Here is a 23,917-nt window from a genome sequence, read left to right as displayed (position 1 = left end):
TACCAATAGATACATACAAAAAGAAGTATAATGGAGTTTTTTTCCAACTGAAGTAGTTGGGTCGTTATGAGACACCCTGTACTTTCCAGTCATTATTTATAAAGTCTACTAATTTTAGATATAGTAATAGATGATATAGAATTAATCACATTAACCACCAATAAATTTCATATGTTATCTTCGAAATCTTGAATAAAGTAATACAACAAGTAAAGATAATAAAATTTCAACTTACCTTAATACATTAATAATTATCGTGAAAATTATATTACAAATTATAATAATATTGTCATAAATAACATTTTTACTTCGATTAAGTTTGTCATATGAAGTAATTTGATTTTATTAAGTGAATTTCAAGCCCACTAACCATAAAAGAAAAAAAGAGATCAATAGAAATATTGGGCAGAACTTTTTAAAGATTAATACATTTAATAAAATATTTAAAATCAATTCACATGAATTGAGGACATGAATAATACTTGATAACAACAGAAGTCATAATTTTTATTTATTTTTACAAACTCCTCGACATTCTGAGTAAAAAATGAGGAATGATTTTTTATATTTGCATCGATTAGAAAATTCATTTCTTTGCAGATAATGGACAGATTTCTCGCATGAAGTTCATTTAGCATTCCATGCTTATCGTCTAACCTATACAGAGTGAGTTTTATAAATGGAACACCTCAAAAAAGGGTGATATTATGGTGGTATCTACATTATTGTCAGATTTTTCCCACATTTACAATATCTCCACCAAAGTTATAATAAATATTGTACATTTAGATAGCTACGATTAAATAGACTCGTTTAATTTGTATCTACAATCTTGTCGATGTACGTTTCCCTTATTACAAGAAGTGGCAAAACATAACAATACTTGAAAAATTTGGATCATTTTGGCTGTAACATTTTTCCATCATTTTTCTATCTTTTCGATAATCACGACACTGTAAACTCAAACGCACCAAGCCTTTCGAACTTGTGTGAAAAGAAATAATTAAAGCCCAATTCAATTAAGAAGCTACAGTAGTTAATTTCTTAACTGGACCATTGGAAATGCTTAGGAAACCAGAATATATAGTGGGTTGAGCTGTATGTAAAGTATCCGTTAATCGTGAGACTATGTGCGATGTTTCTGTCAAATCCGATCATTAACATATGTTTAGCTTTACGAGAATTGGTAGCCAGCGTATTTGGCTGCTTTTCGGATCTCAATCGTGAGTTTTGTGAAGGTTGTCGAAAATAGGCTGTTGTGTCAGAAAACATTGATGTGACATACTCCTAAATTGAGTCATACTTGGCCATTAGCTCCACTCGCCTACATTTGATATTGCATGAACATTTGGCTGTCAAGAAGATTTGTCCGAGTTGGGTATCACAAAAAAACTCGTGTCGATTTGCGCATGGAAATTCTGAAACGCTTCCATAGACGTCTTAAAAATGGGCAATGAATCATGGATCTATTCATATGAATCTGAAGCAAAACAACAATCGACTGTCTGGGTCTCTCAAGACGAGCCGAATCCAGCAAAAGTTGTTCGCGCCTAAAACAAATGGTCGCCGATTTTTTCGGTAAACTGGACATGTTGCCACCGCTGCTGGAAAGCAACGTAGAATGATCAATTCTGAATGGTTCACCAGCATTTGTCTGCCATAATGAGGAAAACCAATCGTAGAAGACGAATCATTCTCCGCCACGACAATGCGAGCTTTTACACATCAGTTCAAACGAAAACATTTTTGAATATAACATCAGATTGATGGATCATCCACCGTGCAGTCCTTGCTTGGCACCCAAAAATACAGATCAAAAATAAATCGCGAGGTCCACGTTTTACTACACTCGAAGAAGCGGTTCATTAGTTCAAATCACATGTTTTGGAGGTACCGCAATCCGAATGGGAAAAATGCTTCGAAAATTGGGTGAAACGCATACAAAATGGAGAATATTTTGATAAACAATGAAGCAATGTAAATACTAGCAACTTTCATTTATTTATTATAGAAATTTCACAGATTTATGGCCGTCGATACCCAAATAACTTCTGACCCTCTACTAATTTGTATTTTGTTTTGAATGCCAAAGGTCATTCAAGCTGGAAATAATCGATATTTTAGTACATAAATGGAAAAAAGGTTCTTCCATTCAATTTTCTAGTTTCACAATTTTATTACAATTAAATTTCTGAAAAAAATTATTATCCGTTTTTTTCACAACACACAAAAAGTAATGAAATTTGGGGAGCAAAATTATACATTGTTTTTATTTTGTTCCTCGTTAAATATTTTTATGAAAAGGACAAATAATTGTCTCCATAGGAATAAAAGAAAAAAGCAATACGTCCTTTGAGTGTTTGTTGGGCCGTGCGCTTTCATTTCTCTTTATTAACAATAGTCTTCGTGAAATAAAAATATTTCAGTTTATATTAAAAAGTCAACTGGAACGGGAAATTTTATTATAAAAGGTTCACGTTCATAAAATTCATGGCAGAAAATGAATTACTTACTTTAGTTTGACGACCTCTTCCGGAAAATCCAGAAGATGATGTGCTGCTGTCACTGCCCTGACCTCTCTGAAAAGAATACTTATATCAGTTATATTTCTCAGCATATTTTGACTCCCACCTATTCTCATTAATTTTGAGAATACAAAAAGTAATTTATAGTATTCTTTATGCCGATTAAGAATCTTATAATTTTGAAGAGCCCTGTATATGCAGAGTGTAGCATTGATACTTGAAACGATTTCTTCTGGATACTCTCTGTATATTTCTACAGTTACTCACGCTGATTCTTAATAATTATCTTTGAAAGGAAGTCTCAATTACATGTGTTTATGGTGCTAATTTAGTTTCAAAACTAAAGATGTGCCAGAGGGGGCTTTAGACGTTGGGGTGATAGGTTATTTTATCAAAATATATTCGTAGATCGATAGATTGACTAATTCCTTGACTTTTATTTTTAAAATTTTTTTCTAAAGTTGCTACTTTTAGAATTATCAACGATTGAATCTTTTTATTGAACAAAACGCATATTTTTTACCGTTTTTCACGAATAACTAAAAAAGTTTCCATTTTATCAGCAAGATTATGAAAAACAAAAATGTAGTTAATGAAAAAACGAAGAGATTCGTTTTGTTTAGGGATCTCTGTAAATTCAATAATAACTCAGTAGTTGCTCGTTGAACGATGGCTATGTTTGGAGAGCCCCAAAATTGAGAACCTTTAACCTCAAATAACTTCAAATTGATGAAATTATTGGAATAAACTCAAGAGATTTTTTTCGAAACACATAAAAATACCTTCGAAATGATCACTGTCAAAGGTCTTTTGCATAACTAAAATGAAGTTTCTTCTTTATTTTTTAAAAAAATGATCCATGTGATTTGAACGGTTTCTAATGCTTATTTTCGAAAAAAAGTGATTTAATTGAACGCTGCATTTCCGTAATCTTGAAAAAAATTTTTCTTAAATACACCCAAATTGATTCATGTTATGAGAAACTATTTCAACTATTAATTGTAGGGTTTTTCTTGCCGAGAATTTTAAGCTTTTTCAAACCTATTTATCATGAGTATTTAATGGGATACCTTAGTTCAAAGTTTGCATACCAAATGTGGCTTATGCAACCCCTATGAGTTGCACCATTTTTGAAACTGGGAATTGAAAGTTTTAATATGGACCTTAAAGTACTTGGAATTTCCCAAAAAATACTCTTTCAAAAAACTGTTTAGCCTTGAAATTGAGCGATTTATTGTCGAAAAACCAACTGTTTTTTTTTTAAATTTTGGAACGTACAATCGAGCAACAACTTGCATATAGTGAAATTATTCTGTGTATGTGTGCAGCACTTCTTAAAAATACTGACGAAATATTCTCAATTCAATATAAAAACACTTTTGAATCATTTTTAATTATAAAAGAATCGTTGAGATTATTTTTGCATGATTCATATGATTAGGAGACGATTTGGACAGGTTGTATAAATCTGATTGATTATAAACGTGTTCAATAATGTCAACAGATTCACGAATAATACATTTAAACTTCATTTTACCGCAAACATGCATAAAATCTGAGACTTGAAATTCTTATGAAAATCGAGATTATATAAAATGTCTTTAGAAAGAACTTTTAATATTATTATCCTTAGAGGATAATAATATTAAAAGGTTATATGGGGGGTTATATGAGTCCAAATAATCATAAACTTGTTTGAGAATATCAACATATGTACGAATAATTCTTTTAAATTGTATTTTACTCAAAAAATAAAAATAAAAAGCACCTTTCGGTAAAGGTAGATTTTGAATAAGGGGGTAAGTAGAGCTTAAATCCAAATTTTCTTAAAAATCGACGTTGATTACCAAAATTTTACAGTTTTAGCGTTTTTTACCGCTGGTTGCTAGCCTAAATAGCCAGACAAACAGTTTACGATATCTGTCGGCGTGTGGAGGTAGCTACTTCGATCGAAAGAAATTCAGGATCAGGCAGAAAGCAAAAAAAATGCCAAAAACGAAGAAAGAAGCTTTAGTTGAAGAGGCTCACAGAAAACTGGGAGTAGGTTTGCGCTAAATTGGGCATATAATTCAAAATCTATAAGCGAGCAACATCGTAAGAGAACAGAAAGTAGTTAATAAATAGAGGGAATCAGCACCCAAATATTTTGAAAAGCAGCAAATGGAACAGAAATCAGAACTTAAAAGTCTCAGTGACAACGAGTTCTCGCCCGCTAAAGGTTTGAAAATCGTTAAAGAGAATGAGTCATATTCTATTTTCGTAACTACGAATAATAATATTTTCAGAAAGCGAGGAAGTAAATTTAGAAGTATACTTCAAAAGTTCAACTCGAAAATGTTGGTATGGTAGGCGATATCAATTCGTTGTCTTTCTAGATTGATACAGATCATAAAAAGGTATCCTGAAGGAAATTTTTGTTTTGGCCAGATATGGCAACTGATCATTATGCAAAGTACCTAGCGGGAGAGGCGTAGAGTTGAAGCTGACGCCAATCGAACGTTTTTGTGAATTTTAGAACGAAACGTATATTCCGAAGGTTGGGAAGCAGCTACACATGAAGAATTGAAAAAGGAAGAATTTTGAGCAAACTCCATATTCAGTATTTTATAATTCGATACAATATTTCAAAACAAAAATTATAAATGCGACTTGGTACTGATTCAATGCAGCGCTGACATTAAAAAACATGGTGTTGCCTTGAAGGTGGTTGCATCAGGCAGAAATACCCAAATATTCAACAGCTGCAATAGTGCAGTCAGTCTCCGATGTTTTCAAAATTTCTGTATATTCTTCAATTTGCTCTTCGGCGATTATCGGCTGTTTCTGAAACTTGGTAAGCGTTGCTAAAAACCTTTTTTGTATTCCCAGAATAGGAGAGTCAAAATATACTAGAAATCTTGTGAATTTGTTGAATAAAAATGTGATTCATGCATAACATTCGTCAATTTTATTGTAAAAAACTAAATATACAGTAAAATAAAAATCAGTACTTTCCAGATATACTTTTGAGTATTGTTTCTATACACTATTATTGGAGTAAATAATGTCTAATTCGTACTATTCACTTTTAAATAGTTAAATGCAGATTTTCAGAGCTAAATATAATGCATATAATATGTGTGCAAGTAATAATGCAACTGGCAACAATAAGAGCGATCTGGCATCTACATCTACGGTATAGTCCACTTTGGAGGAATGCAGATTAGAAGTTTCTTTTTATGTCAATTGCAGTGAAATGTTTTAAAAATGTGACATACGATAAAATATTTATGATTTGTCGATTCGGAAACCATTAGATGATATAGAACGCCATCCGAAAAAGGTCAAAAACCCATCGAAAACCGTAGTGCTCGCTTATTTTTCAGAAAAATCTACATGGGTATGGTGGGTGGGCTTCTTCCACTATAACGGAAGCTTATATAGATGACTAAGTAATAAACAAGATTGAAATTGCTAACAGAATACTTTCTTTCACCACAGATACGATTCAATCAACAAATTCTATCGAAGACACAAACACATCTACAGAGATTCCATCAACATCTAGTAGAGAATATTCCATCTGCATCTTATCCAATAAATATTAATAATTTTCCTGGAGGTATAATCAACATTACTTTTTGCATATTGACATTGCAAATATCATTAAGTACATTATATTGTTCAACAAATAAAATGTTTATAATTCTCTATTATTTATTTTCTTTCCTCACTCTAATTGAATAAGTTATGAATCTTATGCGTCGTCTAAAAAATGTTGTGTGTGCCACGGCTGAAATACTACTTTGTTGGACTCGTCTGTTGCTAGCCTCGCTTTGCCTATCTCGCAATCTTCAGACTCGTCCAACAAAATAGCCCTTTAAGTAATTGGCATGCAAATAACTATTGATATAACTAATCATTTCATAATATTTTTTCAAAATGTGTTTACCGATTTATCGAAGTTTACAACTTTTTTTTGTGAAAATTTTGAAAATCTTCCAATTACTTAATCAAAAAATAATAATAAACCCAAAAAGTGTTGGGATACATTTGCACTTGGTATTTATTGCAAGTTTTCGACCACGGGTTTATAAAGGTTAACATCTTCATTAACTGCATGAATATATTTGGAGTTCTCATTAAAATAACACGTATTTTCGACAATCCTTTCCAATTAAGTTCACATAATTCGAAGTAAATGATATGAAGAGATCATAAACAAGGTCTCCGCAATGCGGAGTAGAATAAATCCGCGAACTTCTTAACTTCGCTAATAATCTTTTCGTACTTAACAGTCGAGATTCTAGTTAAACTTAGTAAAACGACTATTAGAATTATTATTTGAACAAGTTTCCACCGTTTCTTTAACGATTCAGCTTGGCGTCGTCGGAATACACTTTTTAAAATATGCAAAAGATCCGAGAAGTAATCAGGTGAGTATACCAGCAATTTGGGTTGGTGTGTTGATGACATTCTCCGGGTTATTATACAGTTGGGGTACAAATTGAGTTGTTTAGATTTAATTTCAGGAATTTAACTCGTGAACATTCATTTGTTAATTTTAAATAAGAGGGTGTGCGACTTTAATGTAGAAGGTGTGGTATTTAAGAACCAAAATTCAACTCAAGATAAATTTACGCTAAAGCAAAACATGTACTTTGCTATTTGCACATTTAAAATTTGGTAATGTTAACAACGCACTTATAATGTCATTATTTATACTGTTTGTTTCGAGAAAAGTTGTATGAAACATTCACTTAGTAAAAAAATTTCCCAACGGCATCCGTATTCAAGAAAAACAATCTAAATATATATATTTTTTACGTTTCTTTCGGAATTACTGACAACATTGTAACGGAATTTTATACTTCATTGAAGCTGAAACATCCCATGAATTAATTTTTATATCTGACTCTCATAGAGGGCGCTAGTTACAAGATCCGCACTAAGTAGTACTGAAAATAAGTTTTTTAAGGTTAGTTTTATATACAATATTTCAAGAGAACACAAATATCATTCTACAGCAAAAATTTGTATCATTCTGGTTTGAAAATTATAATGTAATAACCAATGCTGGCATGATGATTAATATTAATTATTAACCATAGAAGATGATAAATCATTCAATAAAATGTTTAAATACTCATATATTAAGCTAAACTTTTATCTACAGATACACAATAAAATGAAAAACAATTAAAAACACATAACCTCAAATTTTTAATAGGAAAAAAAATAAAAATAAAGCATTATTAAGCTTTACAATCTCCATAAATTTTAAATCGATGCTTTGCTCTCATATTTCTTGAGCAAAGATCACAATGTGATGTCCTTGTCGATCCCAAGATCGTGGGCAGATGTCACAACGATGTAAGATGTTTGGAAATTGCTGCTACGAAATATTGTCTGCATAACTAAGGTAGTAATGAAAATATTGCTTCAATTCTACGTATAAAAGTTAGTTCGAAATCAATACAGAAGAAAAGAATTGATTTCAGTCGCGTATTCGTGTTTTCCGAGCAAATGGTTTTGCTTTCCATTATTTTCGCATTTTTCCTCTATAGGTTCGAAGTTTATTACCTACTTGTTATTTATTATCTCCCCACCTCTATAGGTGATATATCCATGATCTTAGTACGTTCATGTTCCTCAATGTTTGCTATTTCCTTCTTCAGGTCTCTTCATATCAATTCATCAGGTACTAAATCGTTAACTACATTACTGTCTTAATTTTCGCTATTTTCTTCATCCAGAGCCTGTTTTCTTATGTATTCTCATTATCTTTGTTTTTGTACGACTTATCCTAAAGTTCCTTGTGACTCAGAGGGCGCGTTCTTTCACACAATAATCTTCAAGCAAGTTCTTCATGTTATTTTCCTATAGTTTTAATAATTTGACTAGAAAAAAAACTAAAGTAGTATTTCAAACTGTCAAATAATGATCACGTAAACCACTAATTCAATACGAAAAGGTCATGGGCAATCAACAGTGGAAAGACAGATGATAACGTTTTCTTCGAGCTCTTGCAGGAGCAGTAACTACATTGTTATTACCAACAAATATAGGAGCTTTTCCAAACGATCTACCAGATTTCTGTTTAACATTACAAGAACAAACAGCTCTTAATACAAGTTATTATAGATTAATGTTTTCACGGGACAAAGTATATTAACTGCATTAACTCCATTATTGGTGTGATGAGAATTCACAAATCAAAAGAGTATCACACTACCAACATTAATATATGGGGGGGGGGGTTAGGGCAGCTGCAAACGTGTAATTAGCGCCATCTAGTCATCTTCACAATGTCGCTAATAGTTTATTAGATTATTTTTCAGTTTTTTTTACCCATTCTAAGGATCAATATTTGTTTGAAACAGAGCATTAGGTATGTGATCTACTGTCTATTCATACCAATTTTTGTACGTTCGCATTCCTAATTTGACCGTACTAATACTATAGTAAGTTCTTTCCAATTTAATGTTCTCGATTGTTACGCTATAATGGCGCATTGATTCGGCAACACTGACGTCGTTTCCTGTATTAACTATTTATCGGTATATGTTGCTCGGTACATGACATATTCAAACCATAAAAATTTCGAATTTTACGGTAAGAAGAAGCTATAAATCCTTCAATCTTGAAATTTACAGCGTTGTTTAGATCCGTAAAACCTCAACTGATATATATTAGCGATAAAATTAGTTTAGGAAAGATTCATACAACACGTTTTTAGATCGTGTACAAGAAAATTTGATGATGTTAGAGAATAGGCAATTGACAGTTTATTACCGAGGCTACTCAATTACTCTTATAATTATTTTCAAAATTGAATCGGTTGTTGTGAAATTGATAACAATACTCAAGATTTATGAATTCTTGTCCTCTAAGGTGTATTAAAAATAAGCAAAATAAACTCTGGGCCACTAAAAGTTAACTTGAGCAGTGTCTCCATCCAAAACTATAAAGAAAGAGCATAAGAGCTAATGTTGCGAAAGAAATCTGATCTACTGTACATAATCTGATCAAGACTTTTTCGTCAAGGGAATCTATGTCTCCTGATAACCTTTCATTTATCTCTCTGATGCTGATGTTTCATCTTTATACCCGTAGTTTCAGCAGATCTTCGTAGTACAGTTAATGAAAAATAAATCCACGTCTGGTACCGATGAACTTACATCAAATGTGTTTTCGAGTCTGCCGGAATGCACTTTGATACACACTTCAATGAGAATTTCGATTTAAAAAGACACTTCTCTTAATTGCTTTAGGATCGAGTTATCATCCAATTGAACTCCATGTAAGGATGTCTAGGATCATTGAAAGATTGGTCGAAAAAGGCTTTCATCATTTCTGCTTAGATATAAAATACTTATTACATCAATTTGCATTTTCAAGTAACAAATGCACAAATGATGCTATATTCTCCCTCCCAAATAAAGTTTACTCCAGCCTTGGCAATCATTATTTGACTGCAACTACTTTCCACGATTTTTCTGAGGCTTTCGATTGTGTTAATCATAATATTTTAAATAACAAATTGCAGTACTACAGTTTCAGGAAAACACCTCTCGCGTGGTTTACGTAATACCTACTAACAGAAGTCAGCTTGTAAGGGTTGATACAACGATGCATCAAAGAGTAAGCCCTGTATTCAGCTGTACAATAGGTCTGTTTAGTACGATATGAATTCGCTCTCTCAACGTTTTCAAAATTAAAGATACGCTGCAGTCTTTTGTGCTAAATAACACATCATTGACGTCTTTGAATTTGTAAATGTTAACTAATGTTATCAACCTCTATAACAGTTTATTATATCTTTTTGAGTCACATGTTCGATTTGGACTACTGGGATACATGTTATGCGACTCAATTCGAGCAAATCTTCAAGCTACAAAAGACAGCTGAGGTATATACTCAAACTAGACAGTAGTATTCATTTAGGAACTTCTTCAAAATATTCAAAATATTGCGTCTTTGGATGTAGTGTGTTTAGTGTTAATATCATCAAAGGATCCAGAAATTGCAACTTAGTACCTACTTCACGTTCAAAATTAATTAAAGCTCAAAACTGTCAAATGCAGAAAATGCATAACCATTTGTCAATTTAAATCAAATCTATAATATATTTTTCCGAATATCGCAAGAATTTGAACGCATATTTATTTGTGACAATGGAGCATTCAATTTCACAATTTAAATTATGACTTTCAAATATGAATCTTGTTAACATGCAAAATATCGAATCTTCTTTCTTTATTCAAATTTGAGTACATTTTCTGAATCCATAAGCACGCTTTTCCTATTTTAGAAAGGTCATTACACAGTTATGCACGGAGCAAGATGTTTATTTACATACTTAACACTGAACACACGTTTATATTACCACTTCACCGACACTCACAATTATACTGACTGAGGTGCGTTTTGATAACCAAATAATTCACTTCCAGTCTCTGAAGAGTTGTTTATCGAATCGCGCGTCAGGTAGCGGAATTGTGAGTGTTGGTGAAGTGGTAATGTAAACAGTGTGTTCATTATGAATATCACTAACGGATCCAGAGATCCCAGCATAGTACTTACTGCACGTTAAAGGCTCAAAGCTGTTAAATGCAATAATGCATAATCATTCGCCAATTGGATTAAAATCTATAACATATAATTCCTAATATTTATTTTGTAGTTATTCACAAGCACTTGTCCACAATGTGTGAACAATTTTTGACAATGAAGCATTCTTCTTCTTTTTTCTCTTCATGAGTATCACCATTTAAAATAGTACGAATTTTAAATAAAAATCTTGTTAACATTCTAAAATAAAACGTTATCCAAAAGCAGTTTTTGTAACGAATGTCTTTTAGATTCCAATAAGTTTGATATTCATACTATTTAATCGTGAAATTGTTAGGTATGAGAACGTGTTTGATATATTTCTTTGTCTCTATATAAACTACGGTAACTCTGAAAAGGCGGCGAGAATATGACACAAATATACGTCTGGATTTTCTATAAAGTCTTGGGAAATTCGATATCCTAACGTTTAAAACAACGCGTTTGTGAAAACAATGGAACACAATGAACTAGCTAGTCATCCATTTGGCTACGCCTTGAGATTCTATTCTGTGTATTATCCCCAATTCTTTCATATTTTTCGATGATTTTTTGTTCTTCACGGATAGATTTAATGTATTGTTCCCATTGAAAATCAAGTATGAGTATTGATAACAGAAAATACAGATTTCTCATTATAAAATACGAGGAAAGTAGATCTACGATTCATGAGAAATTTTTAGGAAATGACGATTTGGTATATTGAAAATTTAGCATATAATGAATAAAAAAATAATTGATTAATGAAATTATTTTAGGCATTTATGACGCTCATCTGTAAATATATTGGTTTCACATCATTGACTTTTTTTATTTATGATTTCTCTCATACGATTATTTTAAATAATATTACAGAATAATCTGAACGTTTACCAAAAATTTTCTTATTCATAAAAATTGAGAAAATTGTTAAGCTGTTTTATTTCAGTTGGTTTCTTAAAGTTGATGAAGGTAAATTGAGTCAGAGTCTCAAATAAAACGTGCTCTAAGTAATAAAGTTGTTTATTTCAATTTTTCGAAAAGGTGGGACACGATCACCAGTTTTTCCCAAAGGGAGTACACAATTATTAATTGAATTTAACATAATTAATGTGGTTATGGTTCACCAGAACTAATTAAATTGTAATGTAAACTGAAAATACGATGACAATAAAAGTTATTTAAGTCTCGTAAAACATTAATATGTCGATTTAATGTTTTAATCGCGTTATTCCGTATGTTGCAACTGTCATTTTGTACTGTATGAGGCCCTAGTGTCAGGTATAATAAAATTCCGCCATAACTTCGCTATCGAATATATATTTTTGATATTATATACGATCGATGAATGCAATAGAGACCCAGCTGTTATAGCTTTGAATGGTGAGTTTCTATTTAAAATTAATTTGTCAATAATCCGACATGGAATATGGAACATTTTTCGTATGGAATTTCAATTGTTGAAATTTGAAATAATGACCAAACTCATCAACTCAAAAATGAGTTTAAATTATAGAAAATGCGACGTTTCACAAAAATAATAACTGAATGTAAGTTTTAATTGGAAATGAAACTAAATAAATAAAAGAACTTTTCGGAAACTATGATCTGAATGATTGAAAAGAGGCTTGCGTCAACTCGTGATGAAAGATTATGCTGCTCGGGATTTGAATTTTGAAATGAAAAGCAAAAATAAGATATAGATTCACAGTGTCATTCAGCGAGAATATTATTTTCTAAACACATAACAAAACAATAAAAATAATTTGACAAAGGGTGCAAAATTTAGGGTGGAATTTTAACCAATTGAAAGTGTGGATTATTATGTTATATGGAATTTTACTAATTACGGTTTCCGCAAATTGTGAAGATACATTTCTCAATTGTATATTACTTGGTACCTATCTAATATTAAAATGCAATTTGAAGGATTCAGAACTTTTAGGTCCTATTCGTTTACCTGAAATATTCCAAAGTTGGCGTATCCTTACCTCAACTGATGAGAAATCGTTGTAGCCCACTGTAAATTTATAAAATGACTCATCTACGCCTATGGTAGATTAAAGAAAATAGTCGGCAAGAGTTTCCATAATCTGAAATTGATATTTAAGGAACTGTACGAAAACTGACCGAGATGATCGTCTCGTACACTTATGTTGCGATTTTTTTACCCTGGTTAGTCGATAACAGGGGAGAAATATCTGGGACTCACACTAGATAAAAAACAAACACGATGGGAAGTTTTCTAGATAAAATTTATGACAATTAATTGATTTTTGTGCTGTGAGTTGGACGAAGTCATTTTTTCGATTGCCTGCTTTGCTTTTAAGATATAGTCCGGCCCGTAGCCCACGGCAAACGGCTTTGCTCCAAAAATCGGCTGTAATATATTAACTAATTGTCATGGAATTTCAAGAGAGGGCTTAAAAGTTGTCTATATTATCATATTACTATGCGGAAAAAAATGGCGCTATTAACAAATGATAAATTGTCATTTGTCTATTAAAATTTTGTCTTCCAATTGCTATAAAACTGTTCCAAATGTTTGAAAATGTACGTATGACAACTCGTTTTGGAGGAAAATGTATTTTCTTTGGAGTGTCAAATGAATTTGCCCAGACCGAAACACGACCGATTGAAAGAGCGCATTTTTACATTTTTTCAACACTATTTTGCCTACAACTTTGGTTTTAATGAATATTTTTCAAAAGTAAAAAACGAAAATATTCGTTAGAAGATTTGCAGCCAGACTGATAGTTAAATTGTTAATAACAAGAACCTGACCAGAATGCCGACCTCACTCCTTAAAAATCTATTCTCCGGGCCAAAAACATAGATATCAATAATTTTTTCGTGGCGACCTATAAAGGCCTACGGGAACCCTTGCCAGCGCCCGGACTAATCCACTGACAGCACAATCAATCAAATTTTAATTGAAAATTTGTTTGGTGAATTTTATTAACAAACAATTAACCCTATCAAGCAAACAATAATAACTTTTATGTCGAATACTGTTAATTCTCAGCCACAACTTAAGTCTTCATTTATTTGGAAATTTATAGTTATGCATTGGATCCAGCAAAATTTTTATTTATTCTAAATATTAACAAATATTATAATGGAAAATAAACTCGATAATCTACGTACGGTACCCTAGTTGTTATAAAATCATTTAGTAGTTATTAAATTGGAATATATCTCATTTAATGACATCTCGAAGTACTCTCCATACTTTCCCCTCTGAAATTGGAGTATTTAAAAAAACCAGCAATAAATTTCAACAAAGCATTTTCATTCCTTTGGTAGTTTTCCATTTCTAAATATCTACCTTTGACAAATTATACGCGTCTTTATATTTCCGACTGAATAAATTCTTTTGTAGTGAAATTTATTATTGGTTTTTATTAGAGACAGAATTTCAAAACAATTTCATATTCTATCTTCCAATTATTAAAAGGAATTTAACTGTTCATAATTTCTAACGTTAAAAGAAAATTTTAACACTCAACTGCTCTCGTAGATTATAAATTCATATGAATGAATAATCATCAAAGTAAAAAAATTGTATGGAAATCGTTTGGTTAAAAAATGTATTTATTTTTTCCAATTTGTTAAAACATTATGTATAAACTCCGATAGATTTGATTGTATATTAGTATTCATTATATTGAATTTTACCTATATTTTTACATTAAAACAAATAATAGAGAAGAAAACAGCTAGTACACAAAATTCGTATCTTTAATTTTTAAATATAGAAAAAGCATTTGACAGTATACTTAGGTTGCAGATATAGAAAGTCTATATAGAAGAAATGTGAACGAAAAGCTGATTACAAATATTATATCAATTTATGAAAGAATGAAAAATTAAGTGATTAGTAAAAATATAAGATCAGATATGACACACGACGGACTGAGGCAAGGAGCTGGGCTAAGCTCAATACTATTTTTTATATTTATGGACGACACCATCCAAGAGTGTAGCCAAAACACCGAAAAATTATTGGAAGATGGCTGGACTGTTAGACGACTGGCAACTTATCTATGTCTTAATGCGAGTGTAGCTAGAGTGAAATAAGCGATTGGACGGGAATGTGGCTTGGATTAATTTTTTAATATAACATCCTTTTTAATCAGCTGCTGGTGCTGCATATGCATCAAACTTCCAGGACCCCCTCCTAAGACACAAAGACGATTTAATGCTTCTGGTATGAGAAACTATGTAAGTGTGTAATCCATTCGGCTTTTTACGTTTTTCTTTAAACATTTTTAATATTACTTTGTTCACGTATTGTGGCACGGTAGTCATTTCTGATTTATTCATTCTAACATTCGAGTTTTTGGAGAAATTAATTTGTTTAGGTTATGTTAGAATTCGAGAAATTCGATAAACGGAGTGTCTATTGGCACTCTCCACGGAAAAATCTGTGACTCTAATTTCAACCAAAGATACACGGTCATTTTTAAGAAAATGAGCCGAATAAAGCTCTATCCGTGTCTCTAATTTCAGACGTGAATGTTACAATAATAAGTTTAAACTGACGGATGAATAATGTCCACAGATAAATATCATCCACGGACAAATACCACCTACAGATGAAATCTGACAATTATACAAAAAGTTTATCAATAAATAATTTGACTGTAAGAATAACTTTGCACAACCTTACACGAGTGACTAATATCCGTGGTAATTGGATACGGATGATTAGGTTAGGTTAGGTTGGTTCAGTTGTAAAATTTCCGTGTTTCTCAGATTAACATTAGACCACGGTTTGTTCCGTGTAGGGTGGTGATTTTTGATCATATAATAGAGATACGGAAAAAGCTTCATTCTGATCTGTTTCTTTGAAAATTTCCGTGTCTCTAAGAGCCACGGAAATTTCCTCGGAGGATGCCAATAGCAGCACCGTTCAATAAAACCTTAAAATTGAATCAAATTCTTCCTCTACACTTCAAATCGAAGTTAATTTTGGTGAATTTTGTGGTGATTTTATTCTTCATATTCGCTTTTCTACAGCTGCCAGGTTTCAATCACAAATGATCCAACGACCAGACTACAAATTCAACTTACTTAAATATCTGGAAATCCAGTTGAGGCCTGCAACCATCCCGGATTTCCATAGATAATATATAAATAAATCTGAGTTGTTTTCAATTTTCAACTACTTTTGTTCATTGACCTTTTTTTGATACGTAGTTGATGCGACGTGAATTTATTATTTTTCCAATAAACTTATTTGTTGTTGAAACTTTTCTTATTGTTCTTGCATTGAAAATTTATTTGGATAATCGTGTCCGGGGATAGTTTTAGATTGTTTAAATCAATTTATAGGGTGTTTCCAGCTCTTTGCCTTCTTTTATTATTTGTTAACGTCGTTCGTTGGTGGTGGCGTCCAATTTAATATTAATCATTTACCCCACATGAGTACCAGTTATTTATATACTTTAACTGAATAAACGAATACCACTTCCTAAAGAAGAGTCTCCTGTCTGGGTACTAGGAAGGCATTGCTTTCAAATGAGTGCAAGCAATCCAGAGTTGTGTGCACTAAATTATGTGAATCTTGATCTGGATTTTTGGGAACGAATCAGCTTCGCAAATGAAAAACATTCGAGGCGTGCAATGAGTTATTGGCGTTTACGAATCACCAAATTCCAGATTTGAAGAACAATATGTAATTCGACAAATTTTCACCAGATGTTTAGGTTTGGATGAGTATTAATGGCCAGGCGGACATCAAATTGCCAACGGTAAATAACCTTATAATGAAAATGATTTGATTCAACACCATGAAAATTTCTCTGTCCACAACGCCCGCTCATTTCAACAATAGTTTCGACAAAACAATATTGAGACTTTAATCTGGTCGCCAATAATTTTGATATCAATCCCATTGAAAATATATTGTGGTGGTTAAGAGAAAAAATTACAAAAGGAATTAAAAATTAATTTTTAGAGCAAACTTAATGGTAGATAAAAGTATCGATAGAGTATTCTTATTAATAATTTTTGCTTGTGTGATCCTCCTACACCGTAACAAACCAGAAGAAAAATCTAATCAGGAATATGCTAGGTAATCGTGATTAAAGCAGCCCAAGGCAATCCTTGGATCAGAAATATATGAGGTAAGCTTAATAAGGAACTGATGAGGCAATTTCGTTAAGGCAAAATTGATCAGGACTATCAAGGTAGTTCAGATAAGAACTGTATAAAGTAAATTTGATCAGAACGTTACAAACATCATCAACCTTGTCAGGTAATCCTGACCTATACCTTACCAGACTGCAGAATTACCTGATAAGATCCTTATTGGGTCCTCACAAAAAATCATAGTCGGGAAGCTGTAGTGAAAAATGGTAAATAAGGACTTCTGCTCAATATTTTTTAGTGTTTTACATTACAGACTCTGAGAAATAATTTGTTGTGGCTGCTACTTGTCTAAGTCTTGAGGTATGGCAAAATTGATGTGAATATGTCAAATCTGACATTGCAATCATAAAGTTTGGTGAACAAACTATTAAAGTGTAGTCATAAGACTGCTTTGGTTGTTCACAGATACTTTAAACTTTATGCTGTGCGTAAAGAAATGCTGAAAAATTCTATCGTGGTGCTTAAAGTTGTTCGGGCACAAAGCACTTCCAAGCAAATGGTCGTGTGTTTTGTCTAATAACTGGACATGACGCTAACGTTCTATTGGACAACGGTCTATTCTGAACGTAGCACCAACATTTGTTTGCCAGAAGTGTGCGAAAAAATCAGGGAAATCAATCGCAGAAGACAAATTCTGCAACAAAGACAATATAAGCTCACACATCAGCTTAAGAAAAAATGTTTTGGAATAGTCAAAACATCGAATTGATGGGTCATCCGCCGTAAAGTTCTTATTTGACATCTAGTGATTTCTTCTTATTCTCGCAGATTAAAAAATGCTTCGACAATTAGTTCATACGTATGCAAAAGAGTATTGATTTTAATGGAGAATATTTTGATAAACAATAAAACCGAATCCAATTACAAATTTTGGTTGTTATTAGTGTATCTCAAAACTAAAGATAAATATTAGTTATTATAAACAAAAGCCAGTTGCCGCTTAGCGGTTTCAAACTTCATAATTATGTTGTTTTATTTGCGATATGTCGAGACATTTGTGAGATTTGGATTTCTAAATAATAGACAAAACAAGTGATGGATTCCAATGTTTTCTATATACAATATAAGGGGTGTAAAATAATTTTATATCACGGAAATCTACTGAACATTCTATGTAATTTTTTACAAGCAGGCTACAAAATTTCTAAAGCTTTTCAGAATGCTAAGACTATTAATGTGGAAATAGAAGAATGTACATGGAAAAAATAATGGTTGAAAATGAACGTAGGCGTATTTTGAAAGCTACAGCAAGAATATATAAGAAATGTGCTTGAAATACTTGAATCTAGTTTTTGTTTTGTTTGTACTGTATTAAAAAAATTTTTTTCTTGTTCAATTCGGCAGTATGTACTAGGACGACTATCTCCTACTTTCAATCTGATAGTCACATAGTTTTGAAATGTAAATAGTCCAGAGAAAAGCCTATTAAAAGATGAGCGCCATTGGAAGTGGTTTCTAGTGTCCATAATTGGCTCAACCATTCCATCTTTTTAAGTGCATAGGAAAAGAATAAATCCTTCCATTCATCTATGTGAAAAATAGGACGTTTTCCTTCTCTATACAGAGTGTTCCAGGACTTGATGCAAAAAATTCGGAAGTGAAATATGCGTGAAAATAATTCTTTGACATAAATAAAAATAAAAAAGTTATAGGCATTTTAATTCGCGAAATCAGAACTTATATTTAAGTACATATAAATTAGGGAATTGAAAAAACCGTCTTGTGTACGACCAGCTTAATTAGTGAACATTTCAGTATCTTCCATAGGCTCCGAAAGTGTGTAGAAGTGCATACTTCGAGCAATTACTATAGTGTTTATTTGATAAGTTGAGGCAAATTTACTGAATTTTCCCACATTTCAATTTTTTCTTCATGTAAATAACATGATGTTCGACAGTATGCACCACTCTGTTAAATATTCGGCGAATGTGGTGGATGATATCTTCGCTATAATTAATAGGAAAAAGGCAAACGTGGATGAATTAATTTTGGAACTGAACTGAAAAGATCCATCTGTTGTATCTTTTCATTATGTTCATCTTTATTTGATTTTTACATTTTTGTTAATGATCGAGAATGTTATAACGTTTTTTTTCTTCTTAGCAACCAATTTAATATGTAAAATCAATCTAGAAAAATAAAAATCTTGAAAAGAACCAATTACAAATTTTATAAAACCTAACGAAATTATTAATCCCGGACGAGACAACTATAAAGACCGCCTATAAAGTTTACCTATGGAATGGAAAATGATGGACTGTTACCATTTCTAGATACTTTAGTGATTAAAAATATAGAAATGAGCTAGTATTTTATGTATTTAGGAAAAACACCGCTTCATGAAGGTACATTCCTACTGATTCTTTTCATTGTATCCAACATAAAATGGCCATTTCTTAGTACATCATTTAATTGACTTTACCACTCAGAGAATTGTAAATAGGTTACTTAACCCTCGTGAGTTTAAGAAATCTCTTTGTGAAACTATTTTTTTTCAAATTCAAAATAAAAAACATGAAAATTTGCTTCTCAATCCTGTTTATCCAAAGGGATAAATCCAACAATACATTAAAATATTTGTTGGGTAATAGAATACCAAATACCAAATCATGATATAAATGTTAATAAAGTAAAATTGTTGAAAAATGTGTCCAATAATAGATTCCCGCCAAGGAGGTTATCCCCCTGGAATTAATTTTCGCAGGATAAGGTTTATTGATGGCAAAATTTAGTATAAAACAGTTAAGTCAAGTCAATACGTTTTAGTTTACCTTCAGTCACTGAAGACAACTTGGTTTTTGAAACGCGCATCAGACAGTAATTGTGAGTATTGGTGTAGTAGTAGTGATCTGATATCGCGAATATTAAGGCCAATAACAAATCCCGAAACACTCTGTATATATATATATATATATATATATATATATATATAATGATTTTTACATGACAATTGTGTAGTGTAATGAGCGAATGTTCAACATATGGTATAGTTGACATAATTAAGAATATTGCTGCGATTTTTTTTCAATTAAATCTATATATTATTGCTGTATTTTATGAAATGAAACTTAGTGATTAGATGAGATGAAAAAGTGCTGTAACATACCGTACTCCTGGCTTTGCGTACCTTAGACGACCCTATCTCCCTAGTCGATATTCCCATTTTCTTATGTTGCCGCAATTGTACAGGATAGATAATCTGATAATAATGGGAACCGATATTTCGTACCATCTCCTGATTCTGGGTGTATTCCCGAAGAAGTCTCTCCACTTCTCCTGAAATAAAGAAAAAATAAAACATGTTGGTTTAGCATTCTATTCAAAATAATATTTTTAAGAATAGAAAGAACTTTCTCAATTTCTATAATCGACAATAACGAATTATTGGTTAGAAATGTATAAAAAATAATGTTTGGTGAAGTTGGTACAACTATGTAAGTTATGGTTGAAGAGCGGATTTATATCAGAGAAATTTCCATGAAATATGCGCATACATATGTACTAGAAAACGAAATATGTTTAATTTTAAAAATAAACATTTCACTTTTTTTTTATAAATATATTTATTTCTAATACCCACAAATGAGGTATTTGTATATTATTCCATCGAAACTAAAAAAATATTTCATTATAATTTATATGAAAGTGTCTTCCTATGTTATATATCCGCATATTTTGCCTTTCATCTAATAATACATTTTTATAATATGAAAAACTCAATATCTACCGATGTATATTTGAAACAACTCAAATCTGAAAATTCTATGTGAACATCAATTTCAAAGTTTTCTGTCAAAACTCCATGAATTTTTTCGAGGGATTTTAAGCCGCTGTTTTTTTCCTAAAACGGCTTTACATTTTTCATTTACTGAACCACCATTTCTACCTGAAGCTTTTTGGAATATTTCCCTTAAATTATTCATTAATTTTAACAGATTTTATCATTTCCATCAATTCATGAAACTTTTATGCATTTTCAAGACGGTTAGTTTATATGCCAATGTAGCTTTTTTCATAATACAAGGGTTGTTTCTTAAGTTTTGAGATAGACATATAACAACAAATATTCATAATTGGATATGTCCATGGCCAAAATATCATCTACCAAACCAATAAACTTTTGCATGCATTTGAACGTGAACACGATTTTTCCCATTCCGATTGAGGTACACCAACAAAAAAAGCGATTTGAACGCATCAACTGCCGTGCGTAGAAAAACGTTGACCTCTCAATACATGTTTTATCTGTGGAAATAAAAATAAATGATTGGGTCCCAAACAAGGACTGTAAGGCGGATGACCCATCAATTCGATGTTTTGACTTTTCAAAAACGTTTTTGTTTGAAATGATATATGAGAGATCGCAGGTCGTGGTGCAGAATGATTCGTCTTCTGCGATTAGTGTCCCTGATTTTTTTGCAATTATTATTATTATTATTCAGAATTAACAGTCGACCATTTGCTTCAAAGTGCTTCGTGCGCGAACAACTTTCTATGAATTTGCCTCATCTTGAAAGACACATACAGCATTCGTTCACCCACAGCCTCAATGTTTTCTGGCAAAACAGCCGCTATTGAATTAGGATACCAGTGAAACACGGTGTCTCGGGTTAATGCTTCATCATCAAATAGAAACGAGATGATCGGCACAAAGCTGTTGGTATATCCACTTCGAAAGTCATAGAAAATCATCGCACCAAAATGTTACTCCACTTTCTTAACCAAGAGCACTCGTGTGACAACACATTGTGAGTACGTGCACCATGAAGAATGTCAAACTTTAAGATGGCGATGTCAGATTTGACGTATTCGCATATCTCAAAGTACTCTATCTTCAGCATTAACCTCTAAATGTGATTCCTCAATTTCTACGAAATGTTCAGCATAGAATATTTTGCACCATGGAGTAAACACTGATTCGGAAGGTATATCTACATTCGGGAATCATTCCCTGTAGAACTGATCAGTAAACGACTTTCAACACTACTCATTTACATCAGAAAAATCACATCTAATATTGATCTTTCCCAAAGAGATGCTGCATTGTTTACTTTGCTTCAACACGATTTTTTAGAAATTAGTAACAGTTGTCCTAATCACGAAGAAGAACAGTAGATATCGAAATTTCGAGTATAGCCCATCGTATCCTATGCCTTTAGTCTATCGTTCAGCAGGCTCTTCAGAACAAATTTGGTGAAACCATTCTTTGGGTTTAGATGGAAAACATTTATTGTCGCTCGGCATTTTTAAAGTTTAATGCCACCAAGCTCTTCAATATTTTTCCTCGCAGCTTTCACAGTATGTATGTAACAGAGCACTCCGTTAACTAAACCTATATATTTCTCTGATAAAACCTTAAACATTCAAATCAGCTTGCCACTATATACCTCGACATTAATAGTGTATCAAATCTCCATTTTGAAACGATTAAACCAACAATATGCTGTTCATTTATTAACTGTATATTCTCCTTCGATTTCACATAATTTCATTGCTGCTATGGTTGCTTTGAACCTCTGTTTCCAATGAGGAGAATAGTGCAAATTTTCTCACTCTTGCTCTTGCTCTTCTCACTATTTATTATGAAAACTTACTGCGTCGTCAATAAACAGAAAGATGATGAATATGAGAACCTCAGTTCTCATTGGAAGGAGAAGCTTTTTTAGTGTTGGTAACAGTTTGGGAAACTTCACTCTATCATTTGCAAAGACAAATACTTCCACAGAACCAGACATATGATACAGAAAAGTGTAACATTTTCATAGAAGATGAGAAATACAACTAGTCTGCAATACTGGATCATTTGAAGTTTTTTCAGAAATGGCCTCTTCCAAGAACATTATCACAGAAATCTATGAGCGCTGATTCTATCGGAAAGATCAAAAAATTCTGTCTTCTGTCACCAAATGACAAAGTAACAGATGTTGATGTGAGCGGGATTACTTGCAGAAGCGAAGATGTTAACAACTCAACTACTTAAAACAGCTCTAACGCTAGATTTCAAGTATTTTCGAATTGTGTATGATTTTGAACAGAAGCTGCTATGTCACAGAGATCACGTCATTATATTTTGGAATATATCATATTAGGCTGATTTCGGTTTAAGATGCGAAAAATTCGTGATACTTTCCGGTAACATTCAAAATGTAACTATTGTTGAACCAGAAGGTCGTTAAAGACTAATGAGGTTAATTGTAAGACACTATTTATCAAAAAAGGTGATTCCAGTCAAGTAAAAGACAATAAAAGCACGACGTTAAGAAATAACAAACTTTGTAACTATAACATGAAGACGGCTCACGCCCAATGGTTAACAAACCGTAACTTTTACAGAGACAATCTATACTATACAACGAAAGGAAAAAATTTAATCTTCAATCGATTTTTTATCAAAAAGGTACTATTTATTCAACTCGATAAAATTTATGGTTTAGGAGATATCTAGATTCTCAGGTCGTTGTACATGCCAAGGAAATCGTTCGCCATAAAGAGACATTCTCAAGAAAATTATCATAAATTGTAATTATTTATTGAAACTACTCACCGAAGTTATTAAAACACAATCAAAGTCGAAGATAATGATTTATTACGTTCTCACACATTGAAGGCCTCTCGCCGTCAATCAACAAATGGCGATAATGAAAATTTTTGATGTTTGGTGTGAT

The 23,917-nt window shown here is 32.0% G+C and overlaps 1 protein-coding gene across 1 annotated transcript in view; it reads right to left on the bottom strand.

Moving 5' to 3' along the window:
* Positions 1 to 23,917, bottom strand: part of LOC130452643 (disintegrin and metalloproteinase domain-containing protein 11) — a 768,870-nt gene that overhangs the window by 206,296 nt on the left and 538,657 nt on the right. Inside the window, exons 4-5 of the mRNA XM_056791998.1 lie at positions 20,380 to 20,528; positions 2,514 to 2,579 (exon numbers count right to left, since the gene is read on the bottom strand). Coding sequence (XP_056647976.1) covers positions 2,514 to 2,579; positions 20,380 to 20,528 — 215 coding nt within the window. The remainder of the gene's footprint in view (positions 1 to 2,513; positions 2,580 to 20,379; positions 20,529 to 23,917) is intronic.

This window comes from Diorhabda sublineata, chromosome 2, assembly GCF_026230105.1.
Source record: "Diorhabda sublineata isolate icDioSubl1.1 chromosome 2, icDioSubl1.1, whole genome shotgun sequence".
NCBI lineage: Eukaryota > Metazoa > Arthropoda > Insecta > Coleoptera > Chrysomelidae > Diorhabda > Diorhabda sublineata.
Note: the sequence above shows the minus strand (reverse complement) of the source record. Positions and strands in the feature narration are given on the sequence as shown.